This window comes from Choloepus didactylus, chromosome 1 (genome assembly GCF_015220235.1).
Source record: "Choloepus didactylus isolate mChoDid1 chromosome 1, mChoDid1.pri, whole genome shotgun sequence".
Classification (NCBI taxonomy): Eukaryota; Metazoa; Chordata; class Mammalia; order Pilosa; family Megalonychidae; genus Choloepus; species Choloepus didactylus.
The window spans coordinates 167,080,719-167,096,503 of NC_051307.1; the positions used below are offsets into that span (position 1 = coordinate 167,080,719).

Below are 15,785 nucleotides of genomic sequence, written 5' to 3' on the forward strand. Positions count from 1 at the left end.
CTAAGTGAATAGGCAAAAATGGTATAACCTACATATTTGCATTTATTCACACTTTTAGAAACCATTTGTATTTTTATGTGAATTATATTTTCATGTACTTTGCCCACTTTTCTACTGGTGTGTTAATATATTTCTTAATTATTCTTAAGTTTTCTTTATATATTAAGGCTATTAACTCTATTGGTCTCAATGTGGTTTTATAAAGTATGCATAAACTAAGGCTGCTAATCCAAATACATATGAAAATTAAACAACCTTTGGTAGAATACTGGTAATTTTTTATTTTTTAAATCAATTCCTTTACCATAAAATGTCATTTTAGAAATGTCTTATTTCTCTTTGCACAATTTTAACAGGATAATAATTTTGTTATGAAAAATAAAATTCCATCTTGCAGGAAAGAGAAGACTCCTCAAGACCACCCATTGGTGTCTTTATTCACATATTAGAGCGAGTCAGCCAGTGAAAATCCTAGGGGGGAAAAGAAAAGACAATAAGCATTCAGTCAAAAGAAATAATTGTCTCAAACTATATCTTTACTATATTGCTTGCTCTAAAATCTAAAAGCTCCACTGTAACCCCAATGGTGGTAAACTGAGGTTTGTCTTTGGTCTAGTTCATTAGGAGCTAGAATAGGAGCTAAAAATCCATTAATGAACCTTGCTGCCTTATCCTACAAAACAACCTCAAATGACTTTCTGGACCTTCCCCACTAATGTTAATCAGGGCACAAAAAACTATAGAGTCCAAAACAACGAGAAGTACACTAAAAGAGGAGAGGAGCTAAAAAGAGGAGAGGAGATAAAGGAGGCCCACAGAGTGCCAACCTCCCAGATCTGAGAAGAACCTGTGTTAGAAGAGCCATGCATAGCACTAACACCATTTCCCAGGTGGGAAAAGCCAATTCTCAGCACTAATACCTTCCTACACATGTGGTCTAGACATAGACTACTACAGAGATTTAGGTACTCCCCATAGTAAAAGCAGGAAACAGCCTACACTGTGAATCAATGAATATGGACAGACAATCAATGAAAAGTTAACAGCTTGGAAACTATAATTGTGTGGAATTATAATAGAATGAGGAAAATGTTGAAATGAGAAATGCAGGAAATAAAAGGATAATCCTCATAGAATTATAAAAGATGATTAAAATTCATATTTCTCCAGCAAAACCCAAACGATATCATAGGGAATTTGGAGAACAGATCATCAGATACAGATTGTTGCAAAGGTGAACTTACTATCAGAGAGGGTACAATTCATTTGGGCTTCTCTGTGACCAAGACAATTCTCAATACTGTCCATTTTTGTTTGTTCTGAATATGTGTTCATCAAGCTTTTAACAGTGGCTTTAGTTTCCCTAGTACTCTAATGGCCTGATGCCAGGAAGAGGGTGTCCTGGGTTGCAGAGCGTTCCTCTCATTGGAAAGGTAAATATCCAGGTGTAAATTAATAAAATGACATCACATCTTAAAACCTGTCTATTGGCTGCCTGGCTGGCAGAAATTAATTCAAAAATAGAGCTTAAAAAAATCAAAAAATAAACCCAGAGAGTACAGAATTTTTCTGTTAACTCTACCTAAAAAGAGTCTGCCTACTTCCTCCACATGAATTTCTGTTAATGCCACCTGCCACATCATCTTCCTAGCCTAGTCTTTCTGCACTTGCATTCCTTACCAACATGCTTCTTCTTGTGTCTCCTCTCTGCTATGAAGTAAATTCCAAAGACTTTAGTATCTGTTTTCACACAAATTTTACAGAATTTCAAAATTTTATATATATTACCGTTTCCAAATTAGTTAATTTGTATTTCATTGATTATCCATTTGTCCATCTGTCCATTTGCCCTCTGCCTTATTTGAAAAAGAAACACTGCACAGCTGATACATGTATAAAGAACCAATACAGAAAGTACTTAAAAATATATACCTGCTCTGCAAACAGTGTCTGATATGCAAGGTATAAGCATGGAGGACAGGTATATAAGAGGGGGCAAGGAATAGCACCAGGACCAGAGAACAAAATTAAGTATGAAAAAAGCGACTTACTCTGGTATGGGAGAGGATCATGTTATACACACTTTATCATTTATTTTGCACTGTAGTTTTACTTTGAAGGCCAAAGTAACTAATTTTGAATGTAACTGCACAAATCCTCTTACTACAGTCTTATCTCTCATTGTGTTCCCTCTACTCTCTGACTTCCAGTACTCTGACCTTCTTCCATTTCCTCAATCTTGCCAGGCTCCTTCCTGCCACAGGGCCTCTGCATATCTCTTCCCTCCCTTTACTTCTTTGTCAAGTTAATCCCCACTCATTCTTTGGAGCTCAGTATAAGCATCACTTCATCTGAGATGCCTTCCCTGTGACTCCAATATAAACGGATTCCTTTGTCTTAACACCTAATACAGCACCTAATGTATATCTCAATAAATATTAATTTAACAAATGTATCTGCCACACTCAGAATTGGTTTGAAAGAACTCCACAAATAACCACAGGTGTTTTGTTTGGTAGATAACTTTTTGTGGTGGTGGGGGGGGGCACAGATGCATTTCCTGCTTTCTGTGGAGCAACTGTACTTACCTGGGCCTTCCGCGTGGCCTGTGGTTCAATCATGATGTTTATAAGAGAGGGTTTAGTTGTGTCTGCCAGACATTGCCTCAGAGATTTTTGGAGTTCTTCTGGTGTTTGTACAAAATATCCTTTGCCTCCAAAAGCCGTCATGATGTGCTCATAATGGGAGTTTGGCAGAAGACACATTGGAGGGACCCTGAAAAAAAAGCTCACGGGTCAATGAAATTTAACCTTAACGCTTTTAGAAAAAAAGGTTATTCTTTGAAATAATTTGTGAAAAAATTTAGGCTGAACTGAGAGGAATACTTTCCTCTCCCACTTAACCTGAGAGGCCAGTACACTGAACTTAAATTTTTATTGGCCAACTAGCATTGTCCAGTAGAATTTTTGGTGACCATGGAAATGTTTTATATCTGCATTGTCCAATATGATAGCCACTAGCCATCTGTTGCTAATGAGCTCTTGAAATGTGGTGAGTTCAAGTTAGAAGCCACATGGGGCTAGTGGCTACTGTACTGGACTGCACAAGCTATACTTTCAGCTCTTATGAATCCAAAAGAAGAGGAGGAAAAACAAATGGTTGCTACAAAGCAACAAATAACAACAACAAAACAACAAATCGTGTTAGTGAAGCATAAACAAACATAGCCATGCCCCACCCCACCCCCAGGCTGACTCACAAATTCACATCTTTCTCACAACTCATGGCTAGCTACCATGATGTCTTAGTTTCATTCTGCCATCTGATGATCAATATTTAGCTAAGTGATAAATGGAAGTCATTCAGATAATAAATAATACGTAAACATTCATATTCATACATGGTATAGTAGGAATATTAAGCCTGGGAGCAATTTGCAATAAGCCCTTTCATTAAGGCTCAGAGAGCAAAACCATTCATCTGAGTCTTCAGTGGCTCCTGGATCATATGGGCCCAATCATGGATCATGGTACAAAGAGGAACCATGCACACAGGGTTCCTGCCCTTTGGAGAGGCTGACAATCCAAACAAACAATATATCACGTAAGCACATTCCAATACAGATTTTTTTTTAAAAGAGTTATTAAAATAGATGAGACAAAGTGCATAAACACTGTTCTGGCTTACTCACACTGCAGTAACATCTCCAAATTTTAACATTTCCTTCCAAGTGTTTGTATCAAAACCTTGGTAAATTCCATTATTATTCACCACCAAGAGTATGATTGGCAAGTTATACCTAAAAATGAGAGCAAAGTACAAAGGAAATCATTCTTCATTCTAAAACAATTTCTTTTCTTTGGACTGAAATTTAAACTTAAAAAAGGATATAGCTTTTTACATGTTTTTTGCTAATATTAGAGTCAGGCTAAAAATTAAGCATTTATTATCCTAATAAAAGAATATTAAATCATTAACAGAGATATCATAAATGATAGAAATTCAGAGTGTGAAACTAGAGGTTGATTGATTTGAATTTTAGTCTGGTTCTACCACTATTCAGCTATGGACCTCAGGCAAATCACTGAGCTTCCCTGAATCCTGCTTTCTATAAATCCTGATGGTAATATGAATTACACCCTCTCTACTTAATACCCTCTGAGGAGCACTGTTTGAAAAGCATCTTCCTATTTATTGAGCTTCTCATAGACAAGCACATGCTAGAGGCTGTGGGAAATACACAGGAGACTAGCATACATTCTCTGCTCTCAAAACACTTTACCCATAATTAGAAAAACATTACATATTGCAATACTTAGGAAAAAAGAATGTATTTAACAACAGGCTTAACAGTATGGTAAAGATGAAAAAAAGGCTGATTAAACCATAAAACCGTAATGATTGGCAAAAAAAGGGGTTATATTTTCTACAGACATAATTTCTGAGGTCAGATGGCAAAAACAAAACTAAATTGCATGCTATTAAATAACAGGGCTGTGGTAACTATTTGCTCTCCATGCTAGAAAGAAATCATTCTCTAGAAGGCTTACATCCCCTTAAATTATCTTTTTTGTCAATAAGCTTACTTGGTTGACAATACAGATATTCTAACAGGCACATACTTTCCCCCGATCTTGAAAGTTTTATATTCTAAAGCTCCGAAAGCCCCCAAACATGAGTCACAAAAGCCCTAATAAGAACCCCAGCTAAGAATAGAATGGTTTTACCACAGTTAAATACAGCTGGGAAAAAATCCCCATACTTTCATTGCAGGATCTGAAAACCAATTACTCCATGAATCCTCATAACTATAAACATATTCTGAATAGCCCACATTAACTGGGCACTCATCACTAGCTTTACCTGGATTATCTCATTTGTTTCTCACAACTGTCCTCTAAGGTAGGAACAATTACTATTCCTGTTTTAGAGGAGGGGAAACTGAGGCTTGGTTAAGCGACTTCACCAAAGCCACTTGGCTCTGATGTGGTAGAGCCCATATTTAAATCCAGGAAGCCTGGCCCAAGAGTATACATTCTTAACCACCAAGTTCTGTAGGCTCCCCACATAAAACAAGTTTCTCTCAGACCAGAATTTTTCAGTGACCTCAGAACTACTCCCCACATTTCAGAAGGTTTTTATCATGTAGTGAAGAGGTCATGAGCATGCTGTTCCTTGAAGAGAAAGATCCTGTGTTATCTAGATTAGTAAGCTCAGGACACAGCCCAGTGATTGGTACATGGTGAACACCTGATTAAGTATCTGACAGTTGAATGGGTTTTACACGTAATTTGCCATATTTTGGAGAATGAGAATGCTTTAATTCAAGATGCTGATTTACCTGCAGATGGTTTCCACTTCCATGCCAGAAAACCCAAATGCACTGTCTCCTTCCACACAGATGACCCGTTGCCCTGGGTTTCTATCTTTGGCCACTACAGCAGCTGCAATGGCAAATCCCAGACCAACTCCCATCGTTCCAAAAGTACCAGCATCAAGCCTGTTGGGGAACAAAGCTCATATGAAAGTCTCTAGGGCACGTCTCTGAGGATGGGGTTAGAAAAAACCTTCTGGTCACTTTTATATGGCTCATAGGAAAACAGAGAACAATAAAAACATTCTTCTTCAAATCAAAACTCTTAGAATGTGAGAAACTAATTAGCCAAAGGCAAGCAGAAGGGAAAAGTCATTCATGTCTGCTTAGAAGACTATAAATATAACCGTATACAAATTATCACATGGAACTCAGGATATATTGAGCATAAAAACTCTATAAAACATCACCTAAAAATACTTCTATGATATATGTTCTTATACACTGAACATGAATAATTCTCAAATGTTTTATTAATCATTTAACACAATGTAACTACATAACAGAACTATATCTTTTCCTTTTTGGAAGCCTTGCCTGTGACGAGGAAGGTAGTTTTGAAGCACAGTGCGTCCAATGTCCATAGTATTTGCTCCTTCGCTTACCACAAAACAGTCTCTGGGTAGTTGTTCTTGAACATGGTAGAACACTGTGTAATAATTCATAGGCAGGGATTTTTGGGAAGCTAATTCCTAAAATAGAGGGGGGATATAATCAAATTAGATTGGGATACAATGAAAATAATGTCAATAAGCTACTTATTTAGAAAACCATTAGGTGACAACTGAGCTACAAGGCTTCCAGATGGGTGTCAAAAGGCCACCCTGGGAAGCTACTGACCTAAGAACAGTCCTGGGGAACATGCTAAGAAAAATGGATCCCCTAGTGTCAGTCTGGGAAGCGATTAAATAAGTTATGGAATATCCCTCTTCCTGGAGATCTACAATACACATCAGCATATTGAAGACTTTGAGAAATCCTATAGTAAAGATATCTGGGAGGCACTGGGTTAAACAAAACAAAACAATCTTATTTAGAACTCTTAGAAAGACATTGTTCTAGAAAAAGTGAAATTTTTATTCCAAAAATATTTTCATCTGCTATACGACCCCAAACCATTTTTTCCCTCAGAGTTTTCAACTACTTACTCCCTGGAGGATATTGCCATGGGGTTTCATCAAATTGTACTAAAATCTAAATAAAAACGATGTCAGGCTTTTAAAAGATTTTTTTTTAATTAGAGAAGTTGTAGTTTTACAGAAAAATCATGTAAAAATTACAGCATTCCCATATAACCCCCATTATTGACACTTTGCATTAGTGTCATACCTTTGTTAAATTGATGAAAGAATATTAAAATTGTACTGTTAAAGATAGTTCAAAGTTTACATTAGGTATATTTCTTCCCATGCACCACCCTATTATTAACACCTTATATTAGTATGGTACAGTTATTATAATTCATGAAAGAACATTTTTACACTTGTACTAATAACTACAGGCCATTGTTTACAATAGGGTTCACTGTGTTATGCAGTCCTATGTTTTATCTTTTAAATTTTATTCTAGAAATATATATATATATATGACCTAACATTTTCTCTTTAAAACTCATTCACAAATATAAATCAGTGCTGTTATTTACACTCAATAATATGCTATCATTACCACCATCCATATCCAAAACTTTACATTCAACCTAAACAGAAATTCTGCACAAAGTAAGATATTAACTCCCCATTCTCTATCCCCAACTTAGCCCCTGGTAATCAACAGTCTAGATTCTAACTCTATGAGTTTGCTTATTCAAATTATTTCATACAATATTTGTCCTTTTGTGTCTGGCTTATTTCACTTAGCATAATGTTTTCAAGGTTCATCCATGTTGTCGCATGTATCAGGACTTCATTTGTCTTTACAGTTGAATATTTCTTTGTCCGTATCTACATTTTGTTTATCCATTCATTGGTTGATAGATATCTGGGTGGCATCCATCTTTTAGCAATTGTGAATAATGCTGCCATGAACTTTGGAGTGCAAATATCAGTTCAAGTCCCTGCTTTCACTTCTTTTGGGTATATACCTAGCAGAGGGATTGCTGGGTCATATGGTAATTCTATACACAGCTTTCTGAGGAACTGCCAAACTCTTTCACAGCAGCTGTGCCATTTTAAATTTCCACAAGCATAGAATGAGTGTTCCTATTTCTTTACATCCTTTCCAACACTTGTAATTTTCTGTTTTTATTGATAGTAGCTAGTTCTAGTTTGCTAATGCTGCGGAATGCAAAACACCGGACATGGATTGGCTTTTATAAAAAAGGGGTTTATTTGGCTATCTTAAGGCCATAAAGTGTCCAAGGTAACACATCAGTAATTGGGTACCTTCACTGGAGGATGGCCAATGGCGTCCGGAAAACCTCTGTTAGCTGGGAAGGCACGTGGCTGGCGTCTGCTCCAAAGTTCTGGTTTCAAAATGGCTTTCCCCCAGGACGTTCCTCTCTAGCAAGCTTGCTCCACTTCAAAACGTCACTCACAGCTGCACTGAGTTCCTTCTCTTTGAGTCAGCTCATTTATATGGCTCCACTGATCAGGACCCACCCTGAATGGGTGGGGCCATGCCTCCATGGGAATATCTCATCAGAGTCATCACCCACAGCTGGGTGCGGCACATTCCAAGCAAATCTAATCAGCACCAAAACATCTGCCCCACAAGACTACATCAAAGATAATGGCATTTGGGGGACACAACACATTCAAACTGGCACAATAGCCATTCTAGTGGGTGTGAAATGGTATGTCATTGTGGTTTTCATTTGCATTTCCCTAATAGCTAGTGAAGTTGAGCACCTTTTCATGTGTTTTTTAGCCATTTGTATATCCTCTTTGGAAAAATGTCTATTCAAGCCTTTTGACCATTTTTTAATTGGGTTGACTTTTTATTATTGAGTTGTAGGATTTCTTTATATATTAGGGATACTAAACCCTTATCGGATATGTGATTTCCAAATATTTTCTCCCATTGAGTAGGTTGTCTTTTCACTTTCGTGATGAAAGTCCTTTGATGCAAAAAAGTTCTTAATTTTGATGAGATCCCATATATCTAATTTTTCTTTTGTTGCTTGTGCTTTGGGCGTAAAGTCTACGGAACTATTGCTTAACACGGGGTCCTGAAAAGGCTTCCCTACATTTTCTTCCAGGAGTTTTATAGTTCTGGTTCTTATATTTAGATGTCTGATTCATTTTGAGTTAATTTTTGTATACGGTATGAAATAGGAGTTCTCTTTTATTCTTTGGCACATGGATATCCATTTCTTCCAGCACCATCTGTTGAAGAGACTATTCTTTCTCAATTGAGTGGACTTGGGAGCCTTGTCAAAAATCAGTTAGCCAAACATGTGAATGTCTATTTCTTAATTCTAGATTCCATTCCATTGTTCAACATATGTACCCCTGTGCCAGTACCATGGTGTTCTGACCACTGTAGCTTTGTAATATGCTTTAAAGTCAGGAAGCATGGAACCTCCAACTTCATTCTTCTTTTTCAAGATGTTTTTAGCTATTCGAGGACCCTTAGCCTTCCAAATAAACTTGATAATTCACTTTTCCATATCTGCAAAGTAGGCTGTTGGAATTTTTATTGGTATTGCATTGAATCTGTAAATCAATTTGGGTAGAATTGACGTCTTAATGACATTTAACCTTTCAATCCATGAACACAGAATGTCCTTCCATTTATTTAGGTCTTTTTAAAATTTCTTTTAGCAATATTTTGTTGTTTTCTGAATATAGGTTCTTTACATCCTTTGTTAAGTTTGTTCCTTGATATTTGATTCTTTTAGTTGCTATTGTAAATGGAATTTTTTTCTTGATTCCCTCTTCAGATTGCTCATCACTAGTGTATAGAAACACTACTGATTTTTGTGTGTTGATGTTGTACCCCACTACTTTGCTAAATTTGTTTATTAGCTCTATAACCTTTGTTGTAGAATTTTTGGGACTTTGTATATATATAGGATCATGTCATCTGCAAACAAGGAAATTTTTACTTCTTCCTTTCCCATTTGGATGCCTTTTATTTCTTTTTCTTGCCTAACTGCTCAGGCCAAGAACTTCCAGTACAATGCGGAATAACAGTGTTGACAGTGGGCATCCTTGTCTTGTTCCTGGTCTTTCAGCCTTTCACCACTGAGTATGATGTTAGCTGTGGGTTTTTCATATATGCCCTTTAACATGTTGAGGAGGTTTCCTTCTATTCCTATTTTTTAAGTGTTTTTATCAAAAGAGGATGCTGGAATTTGTCAAATGCCTTTTCTGTATCAATTGAGATGATCATGTGATTTTTCCCTTTGGTTTGTTAATGTGGTGTAATACATTAATTGATTTTCTCATGTTGAACCATAGCTGGGATAAAACCCACTTGACCATGGTGTATAATTCTTTTTAAGGTGCTGTTGGATTCGATTTGAAAGTATTTTGTTGAGGAATGATGTCATGCTTTTAAAAAACAATCTGAAATTCTGGTGCTTTCTCCCATACACTGGAGGATAAAGGAGACAGGTTACACGCTTTATTCTAGGGGACCCCCAAACAAAGGAATAAAACAGCCAGGAAATGCTTTTGCCTAGTGATACACCTATTAGAGCTGAGAAAAAGCCACATGCAGCTTTAGCAGCAATAGTCCCACTGGTCCTATGAGCCCCAGCACTGTCACTTCCTCAGCACTATTTCGGTTTGTCTGAGATAAGACCCCAAGATAGATGAGTGACCCTCCTATAAGCCTATACCAGAGGCAACAGGCAAGTTACTTCTATCTTAAACAAAAGTGACTTCTGGGGAAGAAGGGTTTAATAATATCATGAATCAGGAAACAGAATTGAGAGTGGCTCCTGATAAGAGAGTCACTGACTAAAATTCCAATGTAAGAGAGAATTATGTACAATCAGTTCTGCTATAATGCTTGTTTTGAAAATGTGAATTTATTTCAACACAATTAATATATTAGGGAAAGTATACAAGTATAATTTGAATTTCACACTTAATTATGCACGATCCCATCAATAGGTGAATGCTGAAAACTATACCCCCCTGAACTAAGACACATAAATACAAAACAGCAAAAAAAAAAATTCAGGAAAATGCCTTCTCAAAATCATAGAGAAAACACCATCTATATATGAAGACTTTAAACACAAATTGCCAAATCCTGCATAAGTAGCTCTTTTTAGTATTAGTAGTGGATGGCTGGTGGCTTCAAACATTGCTACAATTTCCAAAGCCTTCAGCTGTCAGGTGAAGCCATGATTGAAGACGAAAAAGCCACAGGTGAGTGCAGATGAGAATTTCAAGTAGTGAAACAAAAATTAATCGAACAAGACTACACATCAAATCAAATTTTCAGTTTTGAAGAAATGGGTACTTATTATAAACTCATGCCTCAAAGGACCTACATCTTAAAGGCAGAAAATGCACCCAGGACTTAAATCCACTTATCTGAGATGATAGGTACCCAAGTCAAACTGAGGACAATGAGTCACACTTATCCACATCTGGTATTAAAGCTTTCTGACCAATTTCAGACAACCCTCCTTACACAAAACTCACAAGCTGTTAACTCTTCAGCTCCCACTTCCACAAATAAACTTCAGGTCTTTTTCAAGATAAAGCACCACATTTATTGTAGTATTTATGTATTTCTTAACCATTTAACATGTGCAAAACTGTACTACCATTTTTATTAGGTTCCTAGCTTATTTTTACATGTCCCAAAGTTTTTGAGTGCCCTAACCTCTTTTTCTTCTGTAGGCCCTGTGGTTATTATGTGATTTTTATATAGCCTAGTGATTTTTAGGAATGTGTATGTCTTGTTATGAAAAAACTAATTAAAACTTTACTAAGTTTCAAAGGATCCCATATTACCTTGGATAAAGCTTCATTGCTCTCCATTTTTTCCTTCAGAGTTTTCCACCACTCACTCTCTGGAGAATACTGCCATGGTGTTTTATCAAATTGTTCTAAAAGCTAAAAAAAGAAAACAAACTTTTTATTTCCTTTTTAAAAATAAACAAATCATATTAACCACAAATATCACTTCTCAAATAAAATGATACTGCTTCACTATATTCACATCACTAGTACTATTTGTTTGCTTTTCTTCAAACAAAATATAGAAGATAAGTGGGTAACACAGAAAGCTTTTATCTGAGTCATTGTGCATTTCTGCCAGTACTGGGATTCCCACAGGACAGAGGAAGTATGACACCTCCTTCACTCTCACAGGCAGGGACTCCTAAGCCCTCCTCAGTTTCTGACAGTAGAAGGAAATCCACCACCTCCCACAGAACACTTGCAGAAGGCCAACATCCCCAAGTAACTAGGGATTCCTATGATACAGACCAAATTCTTCAAGAGTGTTTTAATATGTGATTTGGGATTGCATCCTACTACTGTGTAATCAGGGTACCAGTTTGTATCTCCAAAATCATGTGATAAGTATAGCTAAAATTTACCTCCTGTCAAAGTGAAATGAATAAATTATATATAAATAATCAGAACTTAGATGAGTCATTAATTAGAGTTTGAAGAGTAAAAAGCTCTTTATTGCCTGAAGAAATATGAAGTTAGATTTTCTAGTGCCTACGCCGTTTCTTAACTATTAGTTCAATTCTTTTGGAAAGTGTATTATAATTTTTCAGATATCTGGACCCTACTCAGTAATTCATTATTTTGCCTACTGACTGCCTTTAGATTTCCAATTGCCTCCCAGAAATGCTTAAATTACTCACATACACAAAAAAGCAATTTATGTACAAGGAATTGGATTCACTGAGTTCCAAAGTTACATTCAAGAATTGATTTTCCATCATAAATTTTGTTTAGAATAGATATTAATAGACCTGTCACCAACAAAATCAAGAGCAAAACATTTTCAAAAATGAACTGCTCCCTAAACATCAATTCACATAAACTAAAAACCAGGCAAAGTTCTTACCTGTTCAGTGACAGCATTTATGTCTCCTAGCAAAGTCACAGCAGGCCTCACATTATTCCCCAATTCTTCTGCACAAATATCAACCTAAAAAAGAGACAAGGCTGGAGAACAAGCCATGTTTATTCTTAAAATCTTTAAGAAGTCAATTAAGGCTGAAAAAAATCAACTGTGTTTATATAACATAGGATGAAGAAGATTTGATACTCAAGAAAACCCTTAATAAAAGTGAAAACCCACAGAACAACATGAGTATCATGACTAGCATAGAGAACCTCATCATCTTCTCTCATTTTAAAAATTCCTCCGTGGAATTTTGGTGTTATTCCATTATACCAACAGAAATGTAACTGGCCTGATCAATTATAGTTTGAATCTAATCAATATGAGGTTCTATTTAATTATATTTGGAATTTCTGTTTAGACCAGGAGGTTACAAACTCGAGGTATCTCAGAATCATCTGGTAGACTTGTTAAAACAGATTGCAGGAGTCCATCTTCAGAGTATCTGATTCAATACGTCTGGGGTGGGGCCTGGGAATCTGCATTTCTAACAGGTTCCTAGGAGGTGCTGCTCTGGGGGCCACACTACTTAGTTACTCAGAAGCTCCTTTTCCGGGTGGCCAACGGCAAGTGAAAATAGCTCCTGCGATGAGGAAGGATTTATCCACACCAAAGGGTGGCTAAATACTCTCTATTCTGTAATTAAGGAGTAGGAGCATCTTCCAGGTACACAATCTCAAATACGAAGACACTATGAGAAGTTGATTCCTTAAGAAGTAAAAAGTAGAAAGAGAGAAGACAGTAATTGTAGTTGGGTCATCAAACAAAAAATAGAATGGAGTCAGTGTAGGCCCAACAGGTTTGCCTGCCATCATGTAGACAGTATTTCCCATGTCAGTAGGAAAATAGCTTATAAAAAGGGTCATAATGATAACAGGAATCATCAAAGAGAGTTCACAGAGTGTTCCAGATACTCTGCCTAACGACAGAGATAAATGAGTACAGTTTAGAGATTCCCAACCAAAGGGTGAAAAGAAAGTTTTGGCATCTAAAAGAACAACTCAATCACTAGCAAAGCTGAATGTTTCGTTTTAATCTACCATTCTACTTAAACCTCTTCAAATACATTTGAACTATGGAGAAGAGGTAAATTATGCTTACTTTTCAAGCTAATTTAAAACTTGATCTTGAATGATCTTCTGGCACACTATGTTTCAAAGACTTGAAAAGACAACTTATTTGGTACCTGTAATTTATGTTAGACAATTTATAAAATTCTACTTTTTAAAAAAAGAGAAACGGTTCTTTAAAAAAGCCAAGAAAGAAGAGTTGATAATGACTGAGAAGAAGAGGGTGAACTACAGAGAGCTCTAATTTAAATCTCTCCTTTCTGAGTACCTGGATAAACTTCACATCTGGTTGATACCTTGGAGGCAGTCCAAAATGCAAAATCCAATTTAATCTGGCACCAAACAACACAATTACATCAGCAAATTGCAAAGCCCTAGTAAAAAAAAGACCAATAAAACACAAATTTCTTATTTGAATTATTCTAAAATTAATTCCTAATGTATTTAGAAAAATCTAAATCAACAATTTGGAGACTGCATCATATTTCAGATTCAATTTCTAGGGTATACTTCATCTTTCAAACTAAAATTTCCAAGCTAATTTATAAAAACATTTTATTTAAATAATCTAAAAGATAAAATAAGTAGAAAAATATTCCCATAAAACTGCATTTATACTTTCACATTTCATTTGTTTATTACTTTTTTTATCATAAGAAAAATTAACACAAGTCTACTGTGGATAATCTGGAAAAAGCAGAAAAAGTATAAAGAAAAAAATCAAATCACCCAATAATACTTCACCTTATTAAGCTATTATAATATCTTGCCATATTTTCACCTAGTCTTTTTTTCTACATGTATATTTTTACATGGTTTGGCTCATATACTACAATACTGTCTCACTCACTTTTCTTACACATTTTCTTTTGTCATTAAGCTCTTCTTAGATACAACTTTTAAGCCTGCGTATTATGCTTAATACATATACCATAATTTATTTAACCTTTTCTGTATTGCTGGATATTTTCTGTTATTAATAGTACTGAGTTATACATCTTTATGTATATGCAACTGGCAGGACAGATTTACATATAAACAGTCTAAAACTCTTCAAACTGCTGATTCAATTATTTACAGCCCCTTGCAATTTTTTTATAATATTAATATCATTAAAAATATCCTCTTAAAATTCAGCTGGAATGAAGATAAACTTCAGCTCAACCCAGGTTATAGTATCTGTCTGGTCTGAATCTATTATGTACCCCAGAAAAGCCTATGTTCCTTTAATCCAGTCTTGTGGGGTCAGGCCCATTGTGGGTGGGATCTTTTGATTAGGTTGTCTCCATGGAAATGTGACCCCACCCATTTGAGGTGGGTCTTAATCCTCTTGCTGGAGTCCTCTATGAGAGGATAAAAGGCAGAGACTTTTTTTTCTTTTTTTAATACAGTTTTATTGAGATATATTCACATACCCTACAATCATCCACAGTGTACAATCAACTATTCACAGTACCATCATAAAGTTGTGCATTCATCACCAGAATCAACTTTTGAATGTTTTCCTTACTCCCCCTCAAAAATAAAAATAAAAGTAAAAAAGAACACTCAAAACATTTCATCTCCCCATCCCACCCTATTTTTCATTTAGTTTTTGTCCCCATTTTTCTTCTCATCTGTCCATACACTAGACAAAGGGAGTGTGAGCCACGAGGTTTTCACAATCACACAGACACACTATATAACTTACATACTTATGCAATCATCTTCAAGAATCAAGGCTGCTGGGTTGCAGTTTGACAGTTTCAGGTATCTCCTTCTAGCTATTCCAATACACTAAAACCTGAAAAGGGATATCTATATAGTGCATAAGAATGTCCTCCAGAGTGACCTCTCAACTCCATTTGAAATCTCTCAGCCACTGAAATTTTATTTTGTTTCATTTCACTTCCCCCTTTTGGTCAAGAAGATTTTTTCAATTCCATAATGCTGGGTCCAGGCTCATCCCTGGGAGTCACATCCCACAATGCCAGGGAGATTTATACCCCAGGGGGTCATGTCCCATGTAGAGGGGAGGGCAGTGAGTTCACCTGCCACATGGACTTACAGAGAGAGAGAGAGAGAGAAGGGGGGGACGCACATCAGAGCAACAAAGAGGTTCTCTGGGGGAGATTCTTAGGCACAATTATAAGTAGGCTTGCTCAGAAAAGGCAGAGAGATTTTGAAGAGAGCTCAGAGAAAGAAATGTTCTGGGAGAAGCAAGGACCCACAGAGAAGCTAAGAGAGAAGCCCAGAGACATTTTGGAGAAAGCCACGGAAACCAGAAGCTAAACTCAAGAGAGGCTCAGCAG

General features: G+C 36.3%; 1 protein-coding gene across 5 annotated transcripts in view; it reads right to left on the reverse strand.

Annotated features, from left to right (window-relative positions):
- Nucleotides 1-261: 261 nt before the first annotated feature.
- HACL1 (2-hydroxyacyl-CoA lyase 1) overlaps nt 262-15,785 on the reverse strand; it is a 48,312-nt gene continuing 32,788 nt past the window's right edge. For all 5 annotated transcript variants that reach the window (XM_037845244.1, XM_037845251.1, XM_037845277.1 and 2 more), the window contains 8 exons: nt 13,763-13,868; nt 12,365-12,448; nt 11,293-11,394; nt 5,912-6,066; nt 5,342-5,500; nt 3,692-3,799; nt 2,589-2,775; nt 262-471 (listed from right to left, as the gene is read on the reverse strand). In XM_037845244.1, the coding sequence (XP_037701172.1) occupies nt 439-471; nt 2,589-2,775; nt 3,692-3,799; nt 5,342-5,500; nt 5,912-6,066; nt 11,293-11,394; nt 12,365-12,448; nt 13,763-13,868 (934 nt within the window). In that variant the 3' untranslated portion in view covers nt 262-438. The remainder of the gene's footprint in view (nt 472-2,588; nt 2,776-3,691; nt 3,800-5,341; nt 5,501-5,911; nt 6,067-11,292; nt 11,395-12,364; nt 12,449-13,762; nt 13,869-15,785) is intronic.